At 50.9% G+C, this 12,812-nt stretch overlaps 1 protein-coding gene across 9 annotated transcripts in view; it reads left to right on the top strand.

The window, feature by feature from the left end:
- NUP214 (nucleoporin 214) overlaps window positions 1–11,344 on the top strand; it is an 88,127-nt gene extending 76,783 nt beyond the window's left edge. For all 9 annotated transcript variants that reach the window (XM_081280085.1, XM_081280084.1, XM_081280083.1 and 6 more), the window contains 5 exons: window positions 3,110–3,262; window positions 7,278–7,449; window positions 9,751–9,890; window positions 10,729–10,753; window positions 11,102–11,344. In XM_081280085.1, coding sequence (XP_081136211.1) covers window positions 3,110–3,262; window positions 7,278–7,449; window positions 9,751–9,890; window positions 10,729–10,753; window positions 11,102–11,135 — 524 coding nt within the window. In that variant the 3' untranslated portion in view covers window positions 11,136–11,344. The remainder of the gene's footprint in view (window positions 1–3,109; window positions 3,263–7,277; window positions 7,450–9,750; window positions 9,891–10,728; window positions 10,754–11,101) is intronic.
- Window positions 11,345–12,812: the final 1,468 nt, after the last annotated feature.

Genomic DNA, 12,812 nt, shown 5'->3' with positions numbered 1-12,812 from the left:
GGGCGGAAGCCAGAGCAGTTGTCACCCCGAAAGGTCATTAGACGGCTCTTCAGAGACAGACTTTGTTTTCAGAAGAATCTTCTCCAGTGAAATGCTTGTTCCACTTCTTGTTTACCATATTTTAAAAGCTAGAGGTGATTATTTTGGTGGTGTCAAGAGAGAACCGAGGAGCACCCTGTGGCTTGGGATCACAGGGAAGCAGTCCCAGCCCCGCCTCTTGTTCCAGAGTGGCCCGTGGGTGGTAGGGCATGTCCTCCTGACTGCCACCAGCTACCACAACCACGTGTCAGTAGAGCAATTCTTGGGTCTTTGCAAATTTTGGAAAGGGCTTGTTTTGCTGTTTGTATATATTAAAATTAAGATATGGAGGGAGGAGTTGAAGGAACAGGGAAGGGGGAGCCGTCTGCTCGGAGAGCCACAGAATGCCACCCTGGGGCTTCCACACTCGTGGCGTCCTCCCAGCAGCTGCCCTAGTCAAAAGTGCTGTCCCTATGTTCTGTGTCAGGGAACTGGGATTTAGGGAGGTTAGGTCCTCCCCCGAGGTCACAACAGCTATTAGGTACTCTAACCCAGGCCTGACTCAGACCTCAGGATTATTCCACTATAATATGCTACAAATACCTCAAAGATATAGATTTCTTATTTTTTTAACTCATTGTGCTAAAACTACATATTTGGGGGTGCTGTGTGATACTTTAACATGTGTTCTTGTATAGTGTTCACACCAGAGTCAACCTGTCTCCTCAAACATTGTCATTTCTTAATGGTGAAAATATTCTGAGACTTTTCTTGGACCTTTTTTTTTTTTTTTTTTTTTTTTAGTTGTAGTTGGACACAATACCTTTATTTTACTTATTTATTTTTATGTGGCTCTGAGAATCAAACTCAGGGCCTTGCACATGTCAGGCAAGTGCTCTACTGCTGAGCCACAACCCTAGCCCCTCTTGGACCTTTTTTTTTTTTAACTGTACGTTGTCGTCATCTGTGGTCACTCTGCTGTGCAGTACAACACCAGCACTTCCTTCTCCTTGTTACAGCTTAGTACCTATTACTCTCTTGCTCCTCCCAGCCTCTGGACACCACCATTCTGCTCTTAACTTCTGTGAGATCAACTTGTTTAGGTTCCACAAATGAGCAAGGTCATGCTGCATCTGTGCCCGGCTTAATTTGCTTAACATGACAATCTCCTGTTCCATCCATGTAGTCACACGTGACTTCGTTTTATGGGTGACTCGTATTCCATTGTGGATATGTTCCACATTTTTTCTACCCATTCCTCAGCCCATGGAAACGTGGGTTGTCTGCATCTACTGACCACTGTGAATAGTTTTGCAGTTAAACCTGAGCGTGCAGATGTCTCTCTGGCAGACTGATTTTATTTAACAAAAGATTCCTAGAGAAAAAGATAAAGAAGTCCGAGACTTCTAAGTAGTCTCAACTTCTAAGAAATCTAAATCTCCCAGCATTATCCCAATAAAATCATTTCATTTCTCATTTCATATAGTTGCCCCAGATTTCTCCAAGATGAGGTCCCACCCCTAGACTTGCCCTTGAACTTACTGTTTGGAATTTTACATCACCAGCACTAATACAACAGAGAGCTGAGTCCCAGGTTCTTCAAGTGCTGAGTAAAGGCAGCGCACTGAGGAGCCCGCCTCCTCCCCAGGCTCAGCTGGGCTGCCCTCAAGGGAGGGCAGTGCGGCCTCTGTCTCCCTCACCAACGGCCGCTAAGCCTGCTCAGAGGCTGCTTTGTCCACTACACCAGGGATGAATGAGTGGCGCCTGTCCTACTCAGCATCAGGTCCTCCTTGTCAGCAGTGGAGACAGGGCCTTACTGGGCCAACGCTACGTTATTGGTGCCTAGAAAACAGGTAGCCATGTCCCGGAAGTGAGGCCACTCACCTCCCTGATGGTAGTTCAGGAGCAAATATCAGCTGTGCAGTCTTCCATTGAGGCAGGACTGGCCATGGGTTGAGGAGGGCCAGCCCTTCTAGCAGCTGGACTTAGAAGGTGACAAGCGTGCCCCTCCCTGCTGTCCTTCCACCTGATGACTGAGGAGTGGCTGGGGTTGCGCAGGTGTTTGGTAGCTCTTGATGATATGCCGCACCCTCTGTTACCCATGCACATCCCCCCGGTGTACGTTTTGCCCCCATTTAAGTATGGGTCTCTGGGCTTCCACCCAATTTCAGGGAAAATTCTCCCTGCCTTGTCATGGGTGTAAACCATCTTTAATAAAATATCCATCCAGACCTGGTGAGGAAACAGTTTTTCCTGGGTCCTCCCCCAGATAGTTCAAGAGTCCTGATAGATGGTGTGCTGTATTTTCTTAGCACTGCTTCCATGCACGTGACTTTGGGCTGTTTGTGTGTGTCCAGGTTTTTTGTTTCTTTCCCGACATGGGTTTTCGCAGCTTCCTTTCTCCCTCAGCTCTGGGTGCGGATTCGGGGTGTGGTAGAGGAGGGAGTGACCCATTAGATAAGCATCTGAGATGTCAGGGCTTCTCTGAACCTCTTGGAAGGAGGAAATCAGACTGGACGCCTCGCCGGCTTCTTTCATGTTGTGCAAAACATCTCTCACCCTCTTCAGACCAGAGAGAGGAGCCGCAAGGCTTTCCTGTTCTCCAGCCGATCTGCACAGCTCAGTCAGCACAGGCCTGCCCACAGCTGCTGCGCTTGGTGTGGATTTGTTCTAACTTTGATTTTTCCAAGTTGGACAAAATTTGAAGTTTGCCTTCATACAAAGACACAGATGGAAACAAGCCCTGTTCTCCAGAAGCAAGCAGCCTGCAAAGCCGAGCTGCTGCTGGCCCTCTGTGGCCAGGTAGACCTGAGACCCCTGGGAGCTCCCAGGCCTTCTCCGGTGGGGCCTCTCCTGCCCCTGTGTTTTGTGCCTGTGGTGTCATGCCAGGAAGTCCTGGATCTGGGTGCCACAGGGATTGCAACCCCCTCCTCAGGGTGCGTGGACATCAGAGGGCGAGCTGTTGTCCTTCAGCTCAGTCCCCTCCATGCCCTGTCCTGGGCTGGTTTGTCACTCCTTTCCCTGCATTCCTGACAGGCTTCTCCCTTGTGAAGAAGAACAAACGCCCTCACGTGTGTTCTCATCCCTTTAGATACCTCTAACCTGTTTGGAAACAGTGGGGCCAAGACATTTGGAGGGTTCACCGGCTCGTCCTTTGGAGAGCAGAAGCCTGCTGGCACTTTCAGCTCTGGAGGAGGCAGCGTGGCATCCCAAGGCTTTGGGTTTTCCACTCCAAATAAAACAGGTACCTTACACATGCTAGTTACGGGCATCTCTGTGTGCACGTGTATCTGTGCAAAGATGCTGCAAGGAGATACTATGGTGCTTTTCAAGGTGGGGATGGAAGCATGGGAAGAGTTAATTTGTGCTTCAGTTAGTCTTATATGTTTTTGAGCATCTACTACATTCCTAACACTTTCCGAGGTCTTATGAGACCTGTCTAAAAAGGACAGGATGCTAATGCAGCCCTGCAAAGAATGTATATTCTCCTTAGGGGAGAGAAACGTAAATGTTTAACAGTTGCAGAACAACCAAAGCAAGGGAACACATCAGTAAATGATAACTTAAACAAGAAAGATCCTGAGTCACAGATTTGTGTGGGTGCCTATTGCTTGTGATGGCCAATACAGATGCTCCGTTTAATTTCTCTGTTTACGTCATTTTTCCCTCTTTCCTAAATCGCTTTTAATTGAAATGCATGTGTGTGCATGTATGTGCACACACTATCCAAATATTGTAACTGTACAGTTCAGTTGATTTTTGCAGTTGGAATTTTCACTACTTTTCATTTTAAAGTATGCACTTATAAACTGCAGCCTATCTATAGTCATGTACTTTATTTGTAATTAAAAATTTTAAAGAACAATATGTGTTTAGAAACCAAACCATGTCCTTCCTTTCCGTCCTCTGCCTCTCTGCCCTGTCTCTGTCTCTGAAGTCTGCAGAGGGTCTGACTGCTGCCCCTGTTGGTGGAAGTTATCTGCTGAGATTTTGTTGAGGGCAGGGCCGCTGGGAGGCTGTGTGATAGGAAGCAGCTCCCTTGGCCAGCTCCCACAGGGAAGAGGGTAGTCTGCGTCCTCAGGTGTGTGGGCTGCTCGGAGGAAGAGTCCTGCCTGAGGACTAGATGCGCAGGTGGCCCTGACCTGGGAGTGGGGCTGCTCCACCAATAGCATGGACTCCCGCCTGTGGATCCTGGAGGAGCGGGGTTTCCAGGCCCATTGACCTGCCCTCAGACTGTGCCTGGGTGGCTTGGTCTTAGGTCACCAGCTCTGATTATTTTCCCCAGACTTAAGATGGATAGAGTGCGGGACTGCAGCTCAGTGTCCATCTCCAGCACAGGTAGGAAGGAAGGAGGATGGATGGATGGACAGACTGGAAATGGACATCACAGCTTCTTGTTATTGCCACCCCCTCATACACACACACACACACACACACACACACACACACACACGGAACGATTTGAAAATGAAAGGACCACAAAGCTTTAGCCCTCGTTAGAAAGGAGTGTGATGGGGCTGGGGATGTGGCTCAAACGGTAGCGCGCTCGCCTAGCATGCGTGCGGCCCGGGTTCGATCCTCAGCACCACATACAAACTAAGATGTTGTGTCCGCCAAATACTAAAAAATAAAATATTAAAATTTTCTCTCTCTCTCACTCTTTCTTTAAAAAAAAAAAAGAAAGGAGTGTGAACATTTGAGAGATGTGTGTTCATTTGCCACTGAACCTTCCGTTTTCCTTAGGAACGAGGCGTTTTCTTCGGCTCTTCCGTGTTCTTGTGTGTGGTTCCTTATCCTGGAATTTATGTCCCAGCTGATTCGAGAATCTCACTCTTTTATTAGTCTTAGAGAAAAATGTGTCCACCCACCTTTCAGAATATTTTTCCTGTTTGACAAAAGCACCTAGCTTGAGGATTCTAGGGGAGAGCTGCCTTTCAAATACAAGAGCCAGATGATGTAGCCACCAAAATCATCAGCATGGGGCAAGAGACCTCTCCCTTCTCTTGGGCTTCTGTGCGGGGCCTGGATTGTATCTGCAGCAGAGTGGGCAGATAAATAGGGATGAAATAAGAGTCCGCCCTCCCGAACAGGCCGGACAAAGGCCAAAAGCATCAGGATTATCCCTTCCAGCTTTAAGAGGGATTTTAGGGTCGTGGTTTAGAGAGGTCTTTGAAAAAATTCCAAGAGTGCCCATTGTCCCTTTGGCAAAATTGTTTCTGAAAATACCACTGTTGGAGATGACCAAGGAGAAGACAGGGGTGAGACCGGGGAAGGTGGCCTTGCTGCCAGCTCCAGCCCACGGTCTGCACCCCACTCCATCGCCAGACTTGTTAGACCATTGACACGGCGGGAGGTGGGAGACTCATGATAGACAGAAGCAAGGTGGCTTTTGAGTCACAGGAGCCTTGTTCCAGTCGCAGCCAGCTGCAGTAGACCAGAGGCTTTTCTCTGATCCTCCATCTGCCTATCCACCCACAGGGTGGTGGGGAGGTGGGCGCTGCACCACACCTAGTGTAGGCCTCAAAGTCCAGACACGTCATCACCGTTGGTTATTAGTGAGCTTCTGCTTTTCCTGGAGAAGAAAAACACATTAAAATATTCCGTTTAGTATAATCAAACTCCTCCAGCATTAATAGTGAGCTGCCCATCTCCACCAAGAAGACCAGACTGTTTTCTGGCTGTGGATTTGGCTGTGACCCAGGTTTATTGTTGGGGGTGAGTGTGTGTATGTGTGTGTGGGGGGGGGGGCCTCCTCCAGCTTACTTTCTATATCATTGTGACTTCTAATTTTTCACTTAGCTTCACCAAGAAGTCTAAACAATATTGAGTAGGAGGCACTAGATAAAGCCCTTGTGTGTCTAGGAAGCAAGTGTAACTAGATCCCAGATCGCTTTTAAATAATTCAGCCTCAAGGGGTTTTAGCACTTTTTTTCCCAGCCTGTTATATTTGTGATCCGCCAGTCTCCATTATCATGGCTTGGAATTTCACTCGAGGTTTTAGAAGACAGAGTGTCACCCAGACTTGAGCCTTAGCAAAGGTATCTTCTCGGTGTGCAGCCACTATTCGTGATGAACAGTCCACAGTCGCATCGCGCAGGAACAGTCACCTATCCACCTGACAGCTTTCCACACCCCGGATTTGATTCAGAGAGTAAAAGTGTGTAGTGTGATTATAATAAGGCCAGACACATCCCTGTCACAAGAGGGTGGTCCTGGGCTACCATGACTCCCTCAAGTGTGTGGTCACAGGACAGTGTGAGCGCAAGTGCTGCGTGCACTATGGAGGGAGTCCCCTGAGAGCACAGTGCTGACGCCACCGCCTCCTTCAGCTCAGCACCCCCCTTCCTGAGTAGCTCCTGTACACCTGAGAAGGACCCAAGCAGTGTCTTGGAGTTTGGGGCCCCCTCAGGAGCAGAAGGAGTAGCTTTGGGAAGGACATCCCCTCTTACCTGATGGCCCTCACCACCAGTCAGAGGACACCTCATGCCTGGCCCGATTCTCTGCTCACCAGTGTGCATAGGCCTCAGCCACCCAGGCCGTGGGGAATAGTGGGAGGTCAGAGGAGTTCCAGGCTGCGGAAAGAGATCATTTTTAAAAAAAATTCTTGTGTACCAAGATGGAGGTGGGTTGCTGATAAGAGATGTGTGGCCATCAAGCTGTAAATAAATAAAAAGCACCTGGCCAGGTGCCAACATGCACATTGCTGTCACTGCTGTGACCCAGTTCACAGGTTCTCCCAGAGAGGGGCTTTGAGTGTCTGCATTTGTAATTTGGGTTTCTATGAAGCTGGAAGCCAGGCCTGTGAGGTGACAAGTAATAGAACTCTTCATCTTACAGCTGGGAGGGCCGGAGCTTTTGGGGACAGCATTTCATTGAGAAGAGTCCCTAACAGCACAGGGACTGGGAGGGGCCTGAGCTGCTTCAGGTGGGCCCCTGGAACAGTCTGCTCTCGTGAGACTTCATGTGACGAGCCAGCCTGCCTTTGGAAGGGACGTGGGAATCTCAAACTCAGACTCTGTGGGACATCCCCACGTAGGTCCCAGGCCTCCACTACCAATGGAGGGAGGCAGTTTGATGGGGTGGGTTCTTTCTGTTTTAACTGCTGTTAGGGATGTCACCCACTGGAATGGTCTTTGCATTGGAGTACCTAACATTCTGTTTTCCCTTTTTTCTTCCTCTTTTGATTTGGTTTCTCACTGCTCACTTCCTTTCTCCTCCTTTCTTTCCCCCGTTTGTTTGTTTGCCTCTGTTTTGCTCAGGTGGCTTCGGTGCTGCTCCAGTGTTTGGCAGCCCTCCTACTTTTGGGGGATCCCCTGGGTTTGGAGGGGTGCCAGCATTCGGTTCAGCCCCAGCCTTTACAAGCCCTCTGGGCTCGACGGGAGGCAAAGTGTTCGGAGAGGGTACTGCGGCTGCCAGCGCAGGAGGATTCGGGTAAGCGCCCTGGAGCGGGACCTAGGGAAACCCCGAGCTGGTGCCAGGCCAGAGCACCAGGCCTGGGCCTCCTGCTCCAAAAAGAATATTCTTGTGTTTTCCAAACTTTTGGACGGTGAGCAAAGGCCTCTTCACGGCGGACAGGGCTTGGGCTTGCAGCAAGTGGCTGGGGGTCAGCTGCCATACAAGCCACTGCTGTTCAGAGAACCTCTGCTCCGGCAGTATTAGAGGAAGAAACACGGCCCCGCCCTGGCCGTGTCACTGCCAAGAGTGTCCCTCGGGTGCCACCTGTGTGAGGAAGTTTTGAAGGAGCAGTTTTCGCCCCATCTTCCTCTTGGTGTTGTCCTAGAGGGCACACCTCCTGCACCTCCTGCTCCCCCACACCCCAGCCTGGGTTTTCAGCCCCAGGTGCCCCAGGGCCAGCTCCCACAGGGCATCAACTGGGCTCCGTTCATGTGGGAGAGCTGCTGGCCGCTCAGCCCATAGCTGCTCTCCCGCTCTGCGCGTATCCTCACTGGAAAGTGCCATGGTTGGGATTTGCTTCTTGGGTCCCAGAATTTCAGTCTGGTTGCCAAAGCTACAAGGGGAAATTAGAACCGCATTAGAACACGGAGCCTCTGTGTAAAGGAGGAAGTGTTGCCTGAAGGGGACTCTTGGCATGCTGCTCCCTAGGGACTGGGCTTGGGGTGTGGCATGCTGAAGATTCCGGTGGGAGAGAACGCATTGGTTGGATTAGAGAGGTCCTGGGGATGAGCCTGGGCAAGCTGATGCCGTCTTTATCTTGAAAGTAAACCTAGTGTGTTCTTATTCAAACCTCCTCTCAACAAAGGTGCTGGAAGGTTCCAAGGAGAGTGAGTGAGTGGGTGGGTCCTTTCTTGGGTTTTGTGTGGAGATTAATGTTTCCCCTGAGGAAACACCAAGAAATACAGTTGAGAAAAGCTTTGCGAGGAGTGTAAGGACCGCCTTAACCAGCTTTGTGGGCCGGCCTCGATGGCTTCCATCACTGCACACACCGCAGAGCTGGTGGAGGTGTGGGTGGCCAGGGGCCTGGGGTTTTATTTACTTATTTGGCAGAGCTGTCTTCTTTTCTAGTTGTCAGGTGGCTGTCACACACAAATCCCGACTGGTGGCCACTCCCATTTTCTAGAAGGGCTCACACATCCAGCTAGGTGTTGAGTCTCTGGGAGAGACCACTACCTTTCTCAGGTTCCTGGCCACATCCGGTCTCACCCTGGGGAAGTCGGAGAAGGGCCCCTGAGGCAGGAGTGGGAGAGCAAGCCCTCTCAGGAAGTACAGAGAGCCCGCTCCCTCCCGGCCGTGTGTGTGGAGGCGGCCCTCCACCTCCTCATCCACAGTGGCTGTGCCAGCAGGACCTGTGCCGTCTCGGGTGCCCTTCCCTTCAGGGGGGCTTAGCTGGGTCCTGTCTCTTCTCCCAGAAACACTGCTTCACCTCCCTGCCTAGTCCCCTCCAGGCACACCCAGCCAGAACTCTCTGAAATTATTCAGAATATGTTCCTCAGCCTCATTGGCTGGACTAGACCTGGAGGGAGAACCTCTGAGGTTTCCTGAGGATTGTCCCCAGGTGGGGAGAGCAGCCTGGAGAAAATGGAGCTAACTTTCATACTGTTTTACTTGGTATTGATGATTTTGTAAAACAAATACAAAATTCCAAGTGAAATTACTTGGAAACTGCCCTTCTCCAAAATAAAACTACAAACTTTACATGCGAAAGACTCCCACCATTATCATTAAAAGTGACGCGTGCCTGTAATACCAGCTACTGGCAGGTGGGGCGGGGTAGCTGAGGCAGGATCCACTTGAGCCCAGAAGTTTTAGACCAGCCTGGGCAACATAGTGAGACCCCATCTCTTAAGGAAGTGAGTAGAATCGAGATGCAGAGAAGAGCTAGAGACAGACAGGTGAGGAGGGAGGGTGGTCAGTGAGTGGGAGACGCCAAAATGAAGAGCTGCCGCTGGAGGGTCCAGGGGAGGAGCAGCGGGAGCACGTTGCTGTGGAGCAGTGTCCAGACAACCTGGAGTTTCTAGACGGTGGACAAAGGCGCAGACGCTGGCCAGGGTGGATTTCATACTGTGTTCTTGTTGTTTTCCTTCTCAGATGTGAGATAAAGTTTGCTCTGGGCTGTAGCCCATTCTTTCTGAGAGGCTGCTGGCATAGACCAAGCCTGTCACCTCAAATCGTGTGTGTTGGGCATCTCAGGCAGTGACTGTAGCCTGAGGCTCACAGCGGGCAGTGTGACTGAGAGGCCGCGCTAACTCTGGTCCATTTCTCTCTGGAACCCAGGTTTGGGAGCAGCAGCAGTACCACGTCCTTCGGCACTCTGGCCAGTCAAAATGCTCCCACTTTTGGGTCACTGTCCCGACAGACTTCAGGCTTTGGGACCCAGAGCAGTGGGTTCTCTGGTTTTGGATCAGGCACAGGAGGTAGGTAGCCATGTGTTCCTCACACCTAGACACAGTGGTCCCTCAAGTAAACTTCTCTTCCCCAAAGGAACGAGTCTTGACAGGACTAGTCAGTTTAGTGTTTTAAAAGCTAAAAGTATTGGAAAATAGTGTCCTTTTTAGATATTAGACTCGCGGCATGGTGCCATCTTACCAGATAAATCACTGACTTCATATTCGGTCAGGATTTGAGAGCAGTCCTAGGCCTGGGTCGATAAAGCCAGGCCGGCAGACTCAAAACACAGGGTTTGGGTGTACGTCACTCCGTCCTGTGTCGCAGTGTGCTCTGCCTCTTCAGGTGGCAGGATGTGGACGTTTTCCTTTGTCGTGGCAACAAACTTGGGAGGCACAGAACTCAGCATTATTGTGATTTTACAAATGAAGAAACAGCTCCCAGGTGGTGCCAGAGTCATACGCAGCAGCAGGGCCAGCCAGAACCCATGTCTTACTTCTCTGGTTTTCAAAAAGGAAAGGAGACAGGTGCACATGAAAAACCAAGTTTTCCTAACAGAAGGGATCTGTGTAGTACACAGCAGCCTAGTGAGGGAGGATGTGCATAGACCCCCTGCCTGCAACCAGGATAGGGAGAAGGGGACCCTAAGTCACCAACAAGGTAGCCCTTTAAGGTGAAGGAGTGTGCTGGTGGCTCAGGAGATGAATCAGAATAGAGGAGCTTCTTCATGTACCTTCCACCCACCCTGCAAGTGGTGGGGTCACGCAGCACACTCCACAGGGACTCCGTGTGGGAAAGAAGCTAACTGGGAGGCCACGTTTTCAAAGTGTGTGTGCTTTAATTTTACCCTTTTCATCTGTTTTGCAGGCTTCGCCTTTGGATCATCTAACTCGTAAGTCATTGTCTTCCTGTTTTGAGTCTGACCTTACTGAACTAAAAGCATTAAGTAGAAGTGAGGGAGGCTGGGTGTGGAACCGCAGGACCCTGATTCTGCTGAACGTGTGCTTTGCTTCACTTTTTCCTGTTGGAAGGCTTGTCCCGGGAGCCTAAAGCTTTCTTCCACAGCCCGTCTTGGATGTGGGGACTGACTCCTCAGTGTAGGGTTGGGAGGAGAGAGCGGGATGAGCTTCCCAAGAGGCAGGACTCGGGCTTCCCTGGTTTCCCGTGGGCGCCTGTGTCGTGTGCTGGTCCTCATCGCCATGGGCAGGAGCTGACTCCACTCTCCTGTGTGTCTTTGCAGGTCTGTCCAGGGCTTTGGTGGCTGGAGAAGCTGAGTGGGCATCGTTCCTTTCACTTCCTGTGACCTGTGTGCATGGCTCTCCCCACCCCCCCACGCTGGAGCAGACTGTCAAATAGACTTTGTCATTGAAACGTGCGCCCAGAAAGAAATAAGAGACCAAAACTCGAGAGATACCCGACTGCTTGTTTTGTTTTATGTTTCATGTTGGGTTTTTTCCCCTGCTATTAAACTGTTTGGTCCATTTCTGTGCAGAGTGTGTGTGGGTTTGTTTGAGTCACTGCCAAGGAGAGACGTTCCCCCATTTCTGGGGCTCTGAAAACCTCCACTGGGCCTTGAGAAGCCAAGGGCGAGGGGGCAGAGCCTGCCCTGGCCTCTGGGTCCAGAGAGAGGCAGGCTGTGGCAGCAGCCTTGCAGAGGTTGTGAGGTGGTACTTCACGTGTCGTCACGTGTCATGTGTCAGGCCCCTCAAAATGACACTCAGTGGGGCTGCCACGGAGGCACACCACTGCCACAGCATCGCTTGATTTTCAGAAGCACAGTAGCACTTTTGGCCTTTGTCACAGTCAGCCATGAGGTGGGTGAGGCCAGCTCATCGCAGTGTGGCTCCTGGTTTGTGCCATAGCCTCCTGCTTCAGCGTTTGAGAAACAATCTAGAGTGGGGGTGACTGGCCTCCACACCTGGCCTGCTGTCTGTTCCCACAGCAAAAGCACTCTGGGATGGGCCCAGGAATTGCAGAGACACCTCTGGTGCCAGATCCCACAGGCAGGACAATGCTGAGTGTGAGGCAGTGTGGCCGAGGGGTCGTCATTTCAGTTCCTCCGTGATGCAGTACCTTTCAGGCCTGGGTGTTCTGTTTCTTGGGCCTATACAGGTGAAATCCTAGACAGGCGCTGACAACGAGGGCTGCCCCGCGTCGGAGGTGTAAGGCTGCAGGCCCAGAGCGGGACAGTCTGGCTGGGGCCATTAGCAGAGAGGAGATGGAAAGAGACTGAGGCCTAGAGTTTTACATATTGGGAAGTTGTATTTTTCTTTAATATTTATTTTTAATATTACAGGTGGACACATCTTTATTTTTTTTATGTGGTGTTGAAGATCAAACTCAGGGTCTCACGGTGCTGGGCAAGCGTGATACCTCTGAGCCGCAATCCCAGCCCCAGGAAAGTTGTATTTTTTGATGTTTAAATAGAACTTGGACGTGTGGAACTAATCCGTCATGGTGCAATTGGTATAGCCTCTTGGGTTTGTGGCTGGTTGGTCCACAGTGAGGTTTCCTCTATGCTCTGGGGGCCCCTTCCTGCCAGTACCTTGACCTCACCTGGGGAGTTCTTGGTGAAGTCCAGGTTCACATTGCTGCATCTTGGAGACTGATTCAACAGAACCCAAAGTTGGGCTGGATGCCCAACTGAGGTTGTGTTCAGTGGTTTCTTATAAGAGGAGGAGCCTCATGGTAGTGCACTCTGGGGTTCCAGAACCCTCCCAGACCAGCTGTCAGCAGAGCCAAGACTTGCATTTGGGTCTGCAGTATCCGTGGGGACTGTCCCCATGCCTGTCGCAGCTTGGGAGGGTTTGTCTGCACTTTGCATTGATTAGGGGCTCTGTCTCTTTTTAAGAGCTGAGTCCCCTTTGGTCCTTTGGAAGTGAAGAATCTGTCACCTTCACTCAAGGGAGGTCCCCTCAGCTGCGAAGCAGGGGGCTGTCCCCAGACACCTG

This window comes from Spermophilus citellus (assembly GCF_964194105.1).
Source record: "Spermophilus citellus genome assembly, chromosome: 2".
Lineage (NCBI taxonomy): Eukaryota > Metazoa > Chordata > Mammalia > Rodentia > Sciuridae > Spermophilus > Spermophilus citellus.
This window is presented reverse-complemented; position numbering and strand designations above follow the sequence as displayed.